At 45.5% G+C, this 16714-nt stretch overlaps 1 protein-coding gene across 1 annotated transcript; it reads right to left on the bottom strand.

Annotated features, from left to right (window-relative positions):
* Window positions 1-7946: 7946 nt before the first annotated feature.
* LOC104342789 (apovitellenin-1) lies at window positions 7947-9309 on the bottom strand. Its single transcript, XM_009946484.2, has 3 exons — window positions 9249-9309; window positions 8703-8862; window positions 7947-8046 (listed from the first exon to the last, which is right to left on the bottom strand). The coding sequence occupies exons 1-3, from the start codon at window positions 9307-9309 to the stop codon at window positions 7947-7949; spliced, it is 321 nt and encodes a 106-aa protein (XP_009944786.1).
* Between the last annotated feature and the right edge of the window lie 7405 nt (window positions 9310-16714).

The raw sequence follows: 16714 nt of genomic DNA, 5'->3' as shown, positions 1-16714 counted from the left end.
TGGCTAGCAACCAATGAGTTGCCCAAAAGACTTGTAACAGTGCCTCCTATTCTTGTCTTTTGTCTTTTGCCACAAGCACTTTTCTCCGGGTTCACAGATGACAATTGCCCGCAGCGTGTTTCTAACATTGCACATGAGCTGGCAAAAGTTACTGACCTACACTGAGTCAGTTCAATACAGAAATATTTATTTTCCTCCCTCTTTCAGCCACCCAGTGTACCCTCCACAATAATATATGACGGAGCAAAAGGTGCTTATGATTAAAATGGAAAACTTTTAAACCTAACCGCTAACAAGAAGTCCTCAGAAGAAGGACAGAGTTTTTACGGACAAAGGACATTTTTACAAATATAGAAGTTAACTGGATGACTATTTTGGATGAAGCATTGCTTCTCAATAGATACTAAAGTATTACACGTCATGTATGCGTGTACTGATTTTATATAGTAGATCTTTATTTTTCTGAGGTATCGAAGTACTGTTTGGGAAAATGAGTAACTGCAAAAAAACTAGCATTCTCTCCCTCCAGCAGTATTTACCAGAGTTACGTTTTACAAAATACGACTTCTATCGAGTCTACCTTATTATTAGAATACTAAAAGCTCCTTTTAAATCTAAATAACACCGCAAGTTTTACCTGCCAAAAAAGACTTAATGAGCTACTTAAATTGCTAAAATAACTGTATAGGTATGCAATTTGAACAATTTTTGACACCCAAAAAGCAGAAATACAAAACTTCCCACTTTCATGGCAAGTGAAGCAGCTCAGAAGCACGGGAAACCTAAAATGCTGAATTAGTGAACAGCTACAGTGGCAGCTGAACTTACAAAAGACAGCATTAAACTAAGGATCCAACAGCCTGTAGCTATCTCAGTGTTTGATTTGTGTGGTGTTTTTTCTTTTTAAAACACGAACCTTGTGTTTTACTGACCACAACTGAAAACAGATTAGTTCTGTAGATCACGCAGCCATGCTGGCTGTTTTACAGTTTTGTGTTTTTCAAGTGGCAAAGCTGACCTGAGCACGCCATTTTGAAGGTATCTCCCCGGGGAAGGTTACCTGGGAGGGTCCGTACTCCACTCCAAAGGCAGTGATCCTCTCCTGCAGGACTTATTAATTAACATCATCACCCCAGAGAAAGGCAAAAGACAAAGAGCCTTTGGAGAGAAGAGAAAATGTTACAATTAGGAAAAAAAATAATCATCTTGAAGTGGTTGTTCTAAGCAGTAAACTTAATCCACTTGTTTTCAAACACAGAGTTACACATTTTTTTCTTGCACCTGCAGCTTTCACCTCTCAAGTGGACTTTGTGAACAAAGCAGCCTCAAACCCAATATCTGAACCCATTTAACAAGGACGCTACTGTAAACGTGGAGATAGGAAGCTGTTAAAATAAAAGATTTGCGCTCTTCACTGACATATCACAGCTGTACTTGCAAATATTTATTCTGCTGTTAAGATCTTCAGTAATCGGTGCAACTTGGGGTTGATAGCAACTTCTCTTATAAACCATTTCCAGAGATGCTCCTGGTGTGGCTGTAAGCAGGTTAGTGCATCTCCCACGAATTATGAACGGTATCTGATACCGCGGCACACATTCAAACACCGCCACGTTTATGGCACTGGGAAACTTTAATAAAGCAGTTTTATCACAGCTACTGTCAAAACAGGTTGCTTGCACTTGTCTTGCAATTTTTGAGGTTTTTAAGAGCAAACCCAGAAATGTTTCTTAAAGCATTTTATGAGAAGTGACCTACTTCCACATCACCCCCAAATCTAAGTGTGAAGATATCGTGCAACACGGGATCATTTGGTTTGGCACACCCTCACTCCCCCCACCCAAAAATTGGGGTCTGCAACTCACAGCGCAGTCACTACACACCCAAGCGAGAGGAACTCCCACCTCACTGGCAAGCACGCAGGTAAGCGGACAAACATTATGTGAAAAACCGTCTTTCTACATACTACGGAAACAACATTCAAACCCTCCCCACCCATCACCGTCCCAGCTGCAGCCTCTCAACCCCAACTCGGACCATGCTAAAACACCCTTCCCCTTCCACGGGCTCCACGGCTGGGCCCTCGGCAGCCGGCAGGGAGCGATTTACCCATCCCAGCCACACCAAAAAGTGGGTTTACAGCTATAAAACTGCTCAACCCTTTCCGCATGCACCTCTGCCCGCCTCGCCGAGCAGGCCTAGCTCGGGGCTGGGGATCCCCTTGGTCTGCCCAGGCGGGGCTTGTGGCGCCCAGCTGCCAGGAGACTCCGCTGCCCGCAATAGGGCCCCGCGGCCGCCCGAGCCCACCAGTGCGGGGCGCTTGGGATACGGCAGCTTCCCAAAAACTAACAGCCCCCACCCCAAACACTGAAGTAAACGTGTGTGTCTGTCTGCGCAGGGAAGGAGGCGCCGTGGCAGCGCGACGCCTCTCCCCGGGCCCCGGCGCTCCCGCTGACCGAGCCTACCTGACCGCCCGGGCCGCTCCCGCCGGAGCCGCCGCCCCGGCCCTTAGCGGGACGGGAGTGCAGGGGCCGCGGCGCCGCTGCCGGGAGCGAGGCCAGGAGCGAGGCGGGGGTGTTGGGGTAGGGGGGAAGGCCGGCGGCATCGCGTGCGAAGCGGGTGGCGGCGGCGGTGCCGCTCTGAGTCAGTGCTCGCCGCGGCGGCGGGAGACCGCGGGCTGTGAGCGAAAGGGAGACAGACGCTGACTGATCTCTGCCGCCCGCCGGCGGGCCGCCCGGCACGCAAGGCTTTCTGTCACCCACCCGCGCCTCGTCGGCACGGCGCTGCCCTGCGGCCGGCCCCGCTTAGTCCCGTCGACCCGCGGCCTCCCAACGAGCCCCATCTGAGGTGCTTCTCCCCGCGCTGGGCACTGCCGCGGGCGGTGGCCTGTAGCCCCCTCCCTCCGCGCCCCTGGAGAGCAAAAGCCGCCTCCCGTGGGGCTGGCCGCGGGTGACCACCGCGGGGCCTCACCTGAGGCCACCTGCTTTTTCCGGGTGCCGGATTTCGTTATTGCCATTACATACACACACACCCGTTTCTCATTTTGGTGTTTACTTTTAAAATTTGAAGAAGCTTCTTTGCCAAAAGTCTGTGGAAAGCGCAGGACCATCTGAAAGAAGGTTCAGCTCTGCGCCTTGGCGAGTGTCCGCCATCTTAGTCCGCTCCCTCACGGCGGCGGCTGCGCCTCTCTGTCCTTGCCCGCACCTCTCTGTCCTTGCCCGCACCTCTCTGTCCTTGCCCGCACCTCTCTGTCCTTGCCTGCACCTCTCTGTCCTTGCCCGCACCTCTCTGTCCTTGCCCGCACCTCTCTGTCCTTGCCTGCACCTCTCTGTCCCTGCCCACACCTCTCTGTCCCTGCCCGCATCGCCGTGTGCTGCCATCACTAGAGGACAAAATAGCGATACCTTTAGGTGGAAATGCGTGTGTGTGGTGTGTGTGCAAGGGCAGTCACCGCATGGCTCTTCAAGTGTGACTGCCAGCCATAAATTTCAAATGTTTTACATTACTTTTTTGCTGTCCTCCTCATCTCTCATTGGAGGGAGAAAATGCCTCGCTTTGGGGTTTCTGCTAGTGAAGGACTTGGGCTGTTTGTTGACAAGGACGGTCACCACTGCTCACGGCAGCGCAGAGTCCGAGGCATTCGTTTTGTTAGCATTACTTTGTGATTTTTCCAACTGTTAAGAGGTGAGGGGAATTAGGAAGTGTAAAAGCCGAACAGTTTTGTGCCATCAACACTCTCGACCACCAAAAACCGTGTAAAGTATTCACCATAATAAATACTTCATGAGAAAGGGTGTTTTTGCAGAAATCAGGAACACATGGGGTGTTACTCATCCATCTCAGAAACAACAGAAAACTGACATTTCTTAAGATTTCATTTCAATGGACTCAGTTGAACCTGTTACACCACAGGCTTTCCCAAAGATGCTAAATGAATGATGATTACTCACAAAGAAAGTTTCTGAGACATGAATCTCGCTGAAATGAATGCTTCACTTATGAAGCCTCTCCAAGAATCTTGAAGCACTCGGTGAACTTTCACAGACATCACTTGGGAAGTGATTTCCATCCCTATTTTACAAAGAAATTACAGATTAAGCTATTTATTCCTACTGAAAATTTGGAGTAGATGCGTACGTTTTGACTCTGAGAGTAAAACACATGGCCCCCTGATTACCTGTCCCATGATTTTGCCCCAGGATATCTTTTGGGGCAAAATGCTGCTTTTTTTTTCTTTTCCCTACCTGATCCCAGCCTGAATGCTGCCTCAGCTACTAGTTTCTGCTTTTGAAGAACTCACCAATGTGTGATGCCAGTAACGTTAGGGTCAGAAGTGGCAATGGGAGGTTGTCTACTTTGCTCTTCGGAGGTTGCCCTACATTGTAGATTGTACAGCAGATTAACCATCTGGAGGTTTTCTGTTTATTTCTTTTAAAGCATAAAAATGCATAGATAGCTACACGATCAGGAGATTCAGTACAAACAAATACAGAGATCTATGGCCTGATTAAGTTTTGCCTGTATACTAAAATCAGCCAGATATCAAACAGCTAATCAGCATGTAGCTGGCTTGGATTTTCTGGAGGTTACATTGCAGAAGAACAAAAGGGTTATAACTAAGGGCATTTAACAAATATAAAAACTTTGTGAAGTGGAATTCGTTCCAGGCACTGCTCTGCTCCAGCTGTGCAGTGGTGCAATACAGAAATGCCACTGGGTTGCATTGATGAAGTCACACCACGGGCTCAAAATGCAACCCGAGTCCCCTATACTTTCCAAACTTTTTCCTACCCGATTTGGCAGTGCATGCAAATAGATTGAAAAGGCTAAAGCAACGACTTGCAGGACACCAAACTCTTAAGGGCACATTCAGGCTCTTTCACATGACTCATGACTTTCACTCTTTTAGAAAGAAATACTTTTGAAGTACTAAAGGACAAGCTCTATCCTGAGAAAATTCAGAATGTTGAATTCTTCCTTGAGGCAAGAGGGGATTTAACCTGCAGGGCTTCTCTTACAAGGGTTGTATTTGGTAAAAAAGAAAGACTGAGCAGACACATACAAAACGAGCAGGTAGGAAATCATCTCTGTAGCAGAAAGAGCTGAAGTTTCTGTTTTTTTCATGTGGTAAACGCTCTTATCAGCCCAAACTTTGCTTTTCTAAACCTTCTTCTAAATGCTGGTGCATTTACATAATACATACGCAAGTGCACATTCATGGGTGACCAGGGAAGCACAGGCAGTGTAAGCAAAACAGGCAGCACTAAAAAAATCTGCAAAAGAGCTCTGCAGAAGTGGTGAAGCAACCGGAGATGGAAGAAAGAACTTGCTGCTGTGCACGGGGACACTGATTTCGTTGTGATTGCGCGTGGCGCCAAGCGACTGCTGAGACACAGAAAATGCAAAATGCGATTGTTTTACTCCAGACAAATGGTTAAGTGCAAGTTTATATTGATAGCTGATCCGACTGATAATTACAGAAATAAACCAAACCAACAAAATAACCAACCCCAAAACACAGGGTACTAATTTCTTTTGTATTTTTGATAGCCTACCAGATTGCATCAACAGGACAACAGCTACAACATGTTCAGGTTTGTGCTGAAGCAAACTCTTCTTAGTAGCAAAGATCTTGGGAGAGGAAATTCAGACTGGTGCAATAGGAGGCTTTGGAGAATCAGGGACTGGTGGCAGTAAGTCTTTCTGATCATGGAGAAAGAAAGTGGACACACACATTTTCGGTATCCAGCACTTCAGGTTGGAGAAAGAGCCTTACTGTTAGCTTAGGGCGTTCTTCCCCCACCCCAAACGCTGCCCAAGCAATAGTAGTACTGAAGCTCAACAATAGCAAAGCCTGCTCTCCTGAGATGTTCAAATACTGCTGTAAAATGTGGAGAATAGGTTAAAATAAAGGCCTGTGTTCGTGAAGTCAGGGCAGTTCTCCCACCAATGCTGGTGGAGATTGGCACAGAGATACCAGATTAAACACAGCCTTTGTCTGTTGGTTAGCCCTTTGTCAGCTCTTTTGTCAGTTAATTTCCATAGTCAAACCCAGTGGGAGGGAAGGGATAGACTTGAGGAAATACATTCAGCTTTTAAAGCAATTGCTGCTGATTTTTTTACTTCCTTCGATCTCTACTGCTTCTCCCTTCTTCCTGTTACCCCCCATCTCTCCTGCTGTCTTGCATGCTTCCATGGGAAGGGCCAGACACTGACATCTCCCAATTCCTCCTTGGGCTTCTCCACTTTTCCTGTTTCCCTTCCTCAATTGTTGATTACCTCATAATCTAGAAATGGTGTCAGGGAGCAGCAAGAGCTGGTATGATCCAAGAGGGAGAACAAGCCAAGACCCATCAGAGACCATAGCACAGGTAGTGACATCCCCAGCCAGGGCACAGTCCCACTGTGCCCAAGCAGAGGTGAGGTTATAACTGTGACGGAGTCCTTCCGCCGTACCAGGGAGCCTGCTCAGGACAGCAGAAGGCAGAGCTGGAGGCAAGGCTACACCGTAGGTCCAAGGTCTCTATCCAGGAAGCACAACCAAGGATAGAATGAGGCTACCTACAGTGTAGGTCCAGCATCCACGCAAGAAACCTCACCAGTAAGCCAAGACAGCAGGGAGCAGCCACAGGTCTGGGTGCTCAGAGCCTGAGCTTAGATGTGGCTCCTGGGTCCACAGGCAGGGTGTGTGGATGAGGGTCCCAGCTGAGGACCACTACTGGTGCTCTCAAGCCTTGACAGCTAGTTAAGGGTAATGCTGAAGCAGTACAAAGTTTTAGGTTTAAGACTCCAATGGGGGAAAAGTAAATGAAGATGCACCTTAAAAGACAGTTGTGTTGCTTTGTAGTTATTAGGCAAGTCTCCTTTTGCCAGTTGCAGTGATGCTCTTCCTCTTAAGCAGTAGCTCTGCCCATATGCACGTGACTCCTAGGTCTCATACTCGCAGAGTTTTTTTTAGCCTCTGCCACAGTCTCCCATTGTGATTTCAGACAAACTGCTACTTGTTTCTGCTTGCTTAATGATGAAGTAGATGGATTTCTTTATCCAGTGTGGGCATCTGAGGTGAGGCTGTTACACAGGGCTAACAAAGACCTGCCAGGTCTTCATAGACAGCCCTGGGCATAGGTGCCCCTCTCATAAACTGATCACCCTCCATCTTGAAGGCGGTGAGAAATTTCCCCCTTGTTTCTGCTTTGGAAAGGCTACTCAGTAGCCTCACTGGTTGGTTGATGAAACATACTTTCAAAGTCCTGCTCATATTGATGGACAGTTCAGTTTACTGGCACTTGTTTTCCCAAATGATCTGAAATCTTCAGCCACTTGATACAGGTGCACCTATTTGCTTCTTACCTAACCAAGGAGAACAATCAGTAGGACTTAAATTTCATCATCTTTCCTGATGTGAGGTTACGGTTGCCATGTTGTGTCTGCCCTGAAAGATGGCCAGGTGGTGACCCCTCCACCCCAGCAGAACCTGAGCTTAGTTAAAAGTGCCTGAACGGTCAGGGTTTGTTAGCATTACCTGCAACAACTTCTTGTGAATCACAGCAACATCCTCAGCAGAATGGCATGCTGAGGTGGATGTGATTTTGTAACAGTCAATACAAACAGGAAGCTTCAGGAAGTGTAACAACCAACATTTTTTTTTATTAGAGGGGCAATGGCCAAGCCGTTCAGGAGGAATTAATTTTCAAGATTTGGCTACAGATGAGCTCTACAATCTCATTGCCTTCCCCATGCCCAGCCGCGGGTTTTTTTCGGGGAGAGACTTCAAGCACATGCCTTCCACCCTTTGGTCTTTGAAGCTGGGTTCCCTCTAGTGGCATTAAGAGGAGCATCAATTCTGTCGTATTGACTGATCTTGGTCCGTAGTAGGGGCAGGAGGAAAGAGGACACTGCAGGGTGTTACCAACTCACATCAGAAACACTGACTTGTCTTCATCTGGCTAGTAGCCTAGGACTTTTGTGTACCACAGGTTCTTTATTTTTTCCATCAGCTGTTCAGCCAGTATACTGATTTTAGTTGTTTCTCTGATGAGGAAGTTCCTGCAGGAGACAACAGTGTATGTGGTAAGATACACAAATACGTGAGCGTAATCTTTGTCTGCTGTAGTTATCCTACTGCCTGTCACTGAGGGTGCAAAGCTTCTCAGCAGTCCTATAGGAGCTTTCCTCAGAAGGCAGGAAGAAGCAGTGTATGTTTGCCATGAGTGACTTGAAACTATCTCTAGGGTCATTGTGTTTTTCCTTTTGGGAGGAAACTTGTTCCCCTTCTTTGAGGAATATGTATTCGCAGCAAGGGCCAATTCTGTGACTTGTGTCGAGTGACAGCAGTGTTTCCTGGCACCTTCAGTACTCAGCCCCTCACAGACAGCACCGCAGCACAATTCCAGGGGCCTGATCCCCCACCAGCCAGCGGCCCCCTCCCACGCGTACAGAGCAGTACCTGCTATCCCCACGAGCATTGCCATGTTCAGTGTGCATCCCTGGGAAGAGCTTGCACTTTCACGTGAAACCGTATCGTCCCACCCTACCTTCCAGCACCCCGTTCCCATTGTAGTCACATCAGGCTTTGGTTGCTGATTCATTTACCATTGGGTCTCCCCATATAGATACTTGATTAATATGTTCTTTCTCCCACTCCTCCCTCTCTGTTTTCACCCATGGCTATTGCAGCGTTAGTGCAGAGGATCTTTCCATACCTGGTCACAACAACTACTGGAGTCTGGGCAGCATCCGCCAAGAACTGGCCGGCTTTAGGAGACATCTTACTCACAGTTTCGTAGATGTAAGCTGCAATTGCATCGGGGATAACCAACCAGTCACGGCGGTCTCTCTCAAAGATGGACTTTGAGTGCACTTCTGAGAAAGAGGAGGTAAAAAAACATGAGGTCGCGTGTGTCTCTGGTATCTTCCCCCAGACACAGTGAGAAGAGACTTGAAATTCTAAGATTCAAAGCCTCCTCCAGAATTTGCTCTGGCAGTAGCCAGCAGTACCTCATCACCCATTTTTGGGCATCTAGGTCATAGGCCTTACATGGCAGGGTATTCGCACCAGCTCTGGGCAATTTTCATGCCAGGCCCCTACCGACTTGCTTCACACTGCCAAGCACTTTATATTCCTGGTCTTGAACCGTGTTACTGGGCTTCAGTCCTACTTTATGGATGGGTTAGACTTCTCTAAGGCAATTGAGAACCTATAGAGCTGAACTGTGTCTCAGGCAGATGGAAAAGCTTTTTAGACTTACCAGGGAGAGTGGTGCTAAGGAGCAGGATCAGAGCTATCACCAATGCCCTGGATTGCAGCATGGTTTGCAGTACCAGTTCTGCTCTCTACACCAAGAGACCTGCTGGAATCAGCATACAATGTATTGTTCGTTTTCAGAGAAATAAAACCACCAGATTTTTACAAAAAACCTAACCAGTATATGAACAGGAAAGATCATGGTGTATTTCTTCTGAAGTGAGGAAAAGATAGTGTAAAGATGAAAGTGTTCTTTTATTTCTGTAATTTCAAATATCCACAATGAATGACAGCTTTCAGAGCTCCAAGAAACGTGACAGTTAAAGCTACTTCTTTTACACGAGAGCTAAAAATCCCTTGTTTCAACACATGAGCAAACCATTAAAACTAGCAGAGGTCAGAATAGGTTTCCTCCACACATAAGTACAACAATTCATAATGTGGGATTTTTTTGCTTGATTTTTTTTTTGGTAAATTGCTCTGAAGAGCATTGTGCTAGTGATCATCTTAGTGACCTGGCGATCCGAGTATTTTGTCTTGCTGTAGTTGAGGAAAGACCCAGCTAGGTTCTCTTGTCTTTTCCACACAGGGTTTAATGAAGCAGATAGTAGCCCAGGCAGAACAAGCTATCAAAAGGAAGTAAGTGGAGATTTTAGCTTCATCCAGCCTCTTTTATTTTGTCTATTTAAAAAGTCAGAATTGGAAGAACTCTTGAAAATTTGGTACATTGAAAAGATGACTTTACATCTAAAAAAGCTTTCAAACATGCTGCACTTAAAAAGGTGTTTAGAAGGTAAAATTGATTTATACCCTGAATTAAAGGGTTGCATCACTCGGAGCAACATGAAGACAACATTGCAGCGTTAGGAATTTCAATGGCAAAAAAGGCTGCCAATTCTATTACATTTAGCTTTGCTAAATCCTGTGCCAGTTAGCTACATGTCAATGCTCCTTCTTATCCCATAGTAAGGAAATTTCCATCCATTTTTATTTCCTTCTGCGCACGGATTACCTCCAAATGCTACCACTCCATTCACTAGGCACTTGCTGACCAGAAGCAGTTGCTCCATTACCACCCTTCCTTGATTTTTAATCCTAGTGCCAGTTTTGCCCTCTGTAGGTATAAATTTGCTTCCCAAGAGCATACAGAGGTGATCTCACCCACTTTAAAGCCTGTAGTCCCTGTGGTGAAGGCAGCTGGGAAAAAGTTATGTGTCTTCCAATACTGAAACTCTGCAATCCCTACCATGGGCTTGACCCTCCTGTGAGTGTCTTATGGAGCATCCATCACTCAGCTTCAATACAGGTCACCTCAGACTTCCCTACCCTCCTCTGTTTCAGCAATATTCCTGGCTATGGAGCGTGAGAAGGGCTCACACTTTGGCTTGCAATAAGAAATGGCGTAAAATAGAAAAGCACCTCCAGTCACTTCTCTATGTCCTAGATACACCAGTCACAAAGTCCATATCACCTAGAACAGAAAGTTCAGCTCTTACCTGTCCTGCTTTCTCTTTCTTTCTCAGGCCGAAACTGAGGTAGATGCTCATCTGAGACACCGGCATTTATGCAGAGCTAATATAACGATAGCTAGGGGTCAAAGGTCCTTCTTTATTTCCCCATTTCCTCTTTTGCAAGCACATCCAGCCCAGTGGGACAGGCAAGAAGCTGTGGAGGACTCTGGACCTGTTACTGAGATTTGGTAACGGAGGGTCAGTCTGACCTGAGCCTAAGAGACATGGAAGGCAGCTCCTGGGTCACCGAGTCCCCTACTTTTGCAGGCAACCGTGTCATAGAGGCCCCTTTCATAAGTTGACCAAATTCCACATTAACACTAGCTACAGCTGGGCTGAATTTTCCTTCCACTGTTCCTGTGGGAAGGCCTGTGCTGTAACCTCACTGCTCTGACGGTTGGAACTTACTTGCAGCTATGACGCCCATTGGTATTTCACCCTCCGTTTCTAACAAGCGCGTTAACCAAATGGTACACAGGGGTTAAGTGTGCACCTCTCACATTTCTCCTTTCCCCATGCCCATTCTTTTTGCACAGGCTGACTAGATGGGCACATATCTGAGTCAGCTGTCAAAACTTATCCAGGGGAAACATCCAGCTCCAGGACCTCCAGCCCAAGAAAGACGTGGACCCGTTAGAGCAGGTCCAGAGGGCCATGAAAAATGATCAGAGGGCTGGAACACCTCACTTGTGAAGAAAGGCTGAAAGATTTGGGGTTGTTCAGCCTCGAGAGGAGAAGGCTCCAGGGAGACCTTATAGCGGCCTTCCAGTACTTAAAGGGGGTTTATAAGAAAGACGGAGACTTTTTACTAAGGTCTGTAGTGACAGGACAAGGGGGAAACGTTTTTAAACTGAAAGAGGATAGATTTAGATTGGATATAAAGAAGAATTCTTTACAGTGAGGGCGGTGAGACACTGGAACATGTTGCCCAGAGAAGTTGTGGACACCCGATCATTGGAAGTGTTCAAGGCCAGGTTGGATGGGTCTTTGAGCAACCTGGTCTAGTGGAAGGTGTCCCTGCCCAGGGCAGGGTGGATGAGATGATCTTTAAAGTTCCCTTCCAACCCAAACCGTTCTACGATTCTATGATAACTTTACCCCAGGCTCCCTGGGGTCCTGGTCCCAGTCAGAAAGTGGCTCCATTGCCACTGTAGGGTGTGTTTTCCCATAGCTCAAGTTTCAAGTGCCTGTTGGGTCTTCAGTCATGCCATCCATCTGTATTTGGCACATGCAACCACTGAGCAGTAGGGGGAAGAGACAGAAAGGCTGCAATGCTGAGCTACAAGGGGCATTAGCTAAGGGGAATGGGGAGGATATGAGGCATAAATTAAGCCTACTGTGTGAGACCCAACAGACCTCTCTTCTTATGTCAGCCACTTATGTATTAAGTGACTGACACACGTGGAAAGTGTGAAAAGTTCAACCAGTATCTTCATTTATCAACCAAACAAAATTTCTAAAAGACTTTTCGTCTCATGGAGCTCAAAGTACTTTAGAACCAAACAGTTAAGTGTTCTTATTTTACAGACATGGCAGCCAAGTCAGCAATTGCTAGTGGGTCGCATCATTAGAGGGCTGCCAATGGTTTCCCAGACATTTTTATACTCTCGTGGTGAGTATTTATTAAACTTATCTTCTTTCTTAGAAAAACAAAGAAAAAAGTCTCCCAAAATAAGAACAACAACAACAACAACAAAAACCATACAAGCAAAACATTTTGCATTTTTGTACAAAAAAACCAACCAAAAATTCTTACTAACATATAACAAGGTTAATTCCAGAACTAAGAACAGAGAATTTTCAGATGCAGTTCTAAAAAGCAATTTATATTCTAGGAAGAACATACAAGAGCAACTGGTTGAAAGTTCGCTTACATTTTAATTATATATTTGACAGTCATTGAAGAGAATCCACACATTTACCATCTGTTTTTACAGCTGAACAGTATTCAGAAGACGAGCACAAGGCACACTATAGGCATTGAACTTAGCAGAAAAGGCAACAAGTGGTCATTACTTGTGGGGGTTAATTTAATATAACCTCAAGTGTCATCTCTCTCCTATGTCAGGTTGACAAATGGAAGGCTCGAACCGTATTCAGTGCGTGTTTTAAACAACTGATGTGCTGCTGGAGGTAGTAACACAGAGGGGACTTAGCTGCCCTATGTAGTAATAGGTACTGCTGAAGAGCTTTGCATTGTGGTTGTTATCACACAAGGTAACTTCCCGCCCCTGCCCAAAGTTAGCCTAACTGGAGCTAGTGCTATCATGAATACAATCCCAGAGATAGCAACTGGGCATTTCAGCACTTTCTACTGCCAAACAGGCACTTGCCAAGACCAGATCAATGATTGCACAAGAAGCAGCCCTTACCCTCCATTCCTGGAACGGCATTCGGGAATGGCAGGGCACCCTGCAAATACGCAAGAAAGCCAGATATTGCAAATCCTTTCTTAATCAAAGAAAAATTACATGATTTTTTATCTCTCTTGTGAATCTCTGGTCTGAGGTGGAAAGCAGCTGACAGGAGCAGCACGGGCATCCTTATCTGCCCCATGTGGCAGGGTCACTTACTCATTACATTATTTTTTAAAATTAGGGTAACTCCAGTGGCTATCAAGGCACTTTATCTGAGACAGAAAATTTGTTCCTGGGGGTAAGGTATACTCCTTCAACTGCATGACAGGAAGAACAGAAGTCTAGAATGGCAATAACTTCCATATGTGAAACATACTCAACTTTTTTCATCGTAAATGGGCGGACATATGAACATCAGCTCTTTGGAATGGCTGAAAAATTAAAGCATGAATAAACTGCAACGTAGAAAGAATGAAGCTAGGCTATTTCCTGCTGTTATTTCTTTCAGTGTGCAGTATTTGAGCTGCTCAGTTCTCCTTCTCTTTTTAAAAGTCAAAGACCCTGTAATCTTACTGGAAAAAAAGAGGCCACATAGTATTGTGTGGTGCTGTCACAATGGCTTTCATTTATTTCTATTTTCAATTTTCTATAAGCATTCAAAGCAGAACCGATTTCCTTACAACTTTTCTGTCTGCCTGCAGTTATAAAGCATGCATATATAGATTTCCTTTGTCATTATTTCACAGCCCACCAACTGCTGTTTTATGAACCGCAGCAGTCTGTGGACCACTAAACCTGGTACCATTTCTGCTTCCCTGCTGGATAACCCAGTCTACTTCTGTCACAATTTAAGAAGATACAGAATTAAGACTGAGATACGATCAATTTTCCCTGAAGAGTTTTGTTTAATGTTTCTATAAATATGAACAACGTGGCTGAAGAGGAGCTCAAGTATGATAAAGACAAAACTCTCCAGACTTCACACAGCACAAATTGTGTTCGCACAATCTACAATTAGTCACCCTATCTCAATTATGGGGACGAGAGGACCAAATAAAGATGGAGGGCTCCTTCACAGGATTTAGATAAAAGAGCACAACCTCTGCAGTTATTGTGCTCCTACTACAGCAGCAAGCTTCAACAGCTGCTACTGTTACACAGACTCATCTGGGTTTTCTTGCTGTGTGAAGGGGTTTCTTGCTCTTCAGAAAACTGGCCGGACACACTTGAACGTGAAAGAAAGTGAACTCTTTCCCATGCTACCATCTTGGGATCTCACTTGATGTCTCATTAACCTCTACTCTTAATGGAGAAAGGGGCAGCCCTCCCCTAAAACCTGGACATTTGGGCTGGGTTGAGATGACAGGGAGAAGTTGTCCTGCATGATGTATGGACCTATTGGAAGTATAAGGAGAATGTGAAATTCCAAGCCACCAGTTCAGCTTCCAAGGGTAGAATCTGCAGGGCCCTGGGTATCTGCTAAAAGTCACCAGAGGGCAATGCTAAAGTCAAAACAGGATACTAGTTTTGGAAGAAGGAGCCCCATATTATCTTCTGTCTTTCCAGTCACCATAAACTCCTAACAAATCAAAATACTAGCCCATCATAGAAGAGGGGTTACATAAAATCCTCAGCATGTCATTAAATAAGAATAAAAATTATTCTCAGCTGGTGGCTGAGAATCAGATTCAAGAGTGACACTGGCTCTGCAAGTTCTGCAAATACACTTAATTCCCTACATTTGAGTTGTAACTCATGGGTCAGTTCACATTATTCATAGTTTGGGTCTAATGTAGGTGAGGACTACGCTTAATACAGACTTCCTCTCTTGAATTCAAACTTTGGCGTTAGTCTTTTAGCTCTTTTTTGTGCTAGCCATCGACTGCTGGCGAACAGCCCCTCTGTCTTCAAAAAGTAGGCCTCTCTTTCTGAAATGAAGTCAGCCAGAGAAGCTAGTGTGTCCTCCTGCTTTATCTCCATACATAGGAATTAGAAATAAGCACTGTCAGCCAAGAAACTGGAGGAAAATGAGCACTCTCTGTAGTAGCCTTTGGTCGACCAGCAACTGCATCGGATATCCAGCGAGTAGCATTTGCTCCAAGTGTGATGTTTCCCATCGTTGTCCAAAGAAAAGAAAAAAAGGAGTTGGGCAAAGCGAAAACCTCTCCAAGTCAGTCCTTTTCCAAGGGAAAGCATAAGCACGTAAGTAATTAGGATGTTAAAGAACAAATAGTAGCGAGTGTCCCATACAGCACTGTCTGGGAAATAAGCTAGGCAATACAGACATTGATACTGGCCAATCCTTAGTGCCTCTGGATTACAAATAATTCACAAGATGCTCCAAGAGCTCCCTGCCAACAGCTGAGTCTCTTGAATCCAAGAAGTGCCTTTGGCAAGCCGGTTTCCCGTGGAAGCAGCCAGCATCCAAAGAACCTCTCTTTTTCCAGCACATTTTAAATGAAAAGAGTGGATGTGGATGAATTGCATCACGGAGAAATGGCAACTGGTCTCAGAGGATAAAGAAATTCTGTGTTCTAGTTTCAAGGTGAGAGATGAGAAAACCCTGCAATCTAGCTACAGATCAGACACACCACATATGCAGAGTTGATGTAAGTGTCACGGTAAAGATCAAGGACAAAGTAAAAATGGTGACTGTAAGACTTCTTCAGAGCACCCTTTATCCCACGAAGATGATACGTGGCACGGAGAGCAAAGGAGGAATATAAAATGCATGGAAAAGAGTACATGGCTTAGGAAAGATATATCCACCAAAGCCACGTTTCCTAGAGTTGAAGGAAATTCTGGTCTATGGTGTGAGGGACAGTAGTCATACCTTGCTCAGTCCCTGTAGGGATGGCCAAACCTGGTTAATTTAGCCCTTTGAGTTTACAAGTAAATTCAAGTCTGGGTTAAAGGCTAGAATAAGTATCTTCTAAGGCACTAAGGTCTAAGCTTAAAGTAGGGCAGGTTGTTTGAGTCAGTATAGGGTGGATAAGCTGGCAATTTGCAGTTTAGTGAGCCACTAGGCAGTCAAAAATCCTTCCAACTCTGTGATAGTTCCATTTGGGAGAGGGGCTTACTGGGGACAAAAGGAAGCAACTGCCCCAACTATTCTGAGTAGCGAGGGAGAAGCAGCAAACATTACACATTCTGAAGCACAACAGAGGGCCTTAGAAAGGAGATGCTGTGCCTCCCTACACCAAACTCCCAGGGATCAGATGACCTCCAGAGGCCTCTTCCAACCGAAATTATTCTGCTGTCCTGTGACTTTACAATTCTGTGATCATTGGAGCCCTTCTCTAGTAATTGGTGTGCAAAGGACCAGCATTCTATGGACTGGGCTCCTTGCAGTGCCAGGACACCTAACAAAAACAACTGGTATCTCTCTTTAAAGACTGGGAATGTACTATTTACTGAAAAAATCTGCTGTTTCCAATAGAATGTTTTCAATGGACCACGGCCCATTGCAAACCTTAGTTTCCAAATCACAGCAAGAATAAAAATGGGTTATGTACTGCTTTCACGGGCTCTAGACATAGATTATTCAGAGTTGTAAGTCTAAGAGGAAGCTGCTTCATCTGTTTTTTCGCTGGTTGTCTGTT

The sequence above is a fragment of the Leptosomus discolor genome, chromosome 1 (genome assembly GCF_034619465.1).
Source record: "Leptosomus discolor isolate bLepDis1 chromosome 1, bLepDis1.hap2, whole genome shotgun sequence".
NCBI lineage: Eukaryota > Metazoa > Chordata > Aves > Leptosomiformes > Leptosomidae > Leptosomus > Leptosomus discolor.
This window is presented reverse-complemented; position numbering and strand designations above follow the sequence as displayed.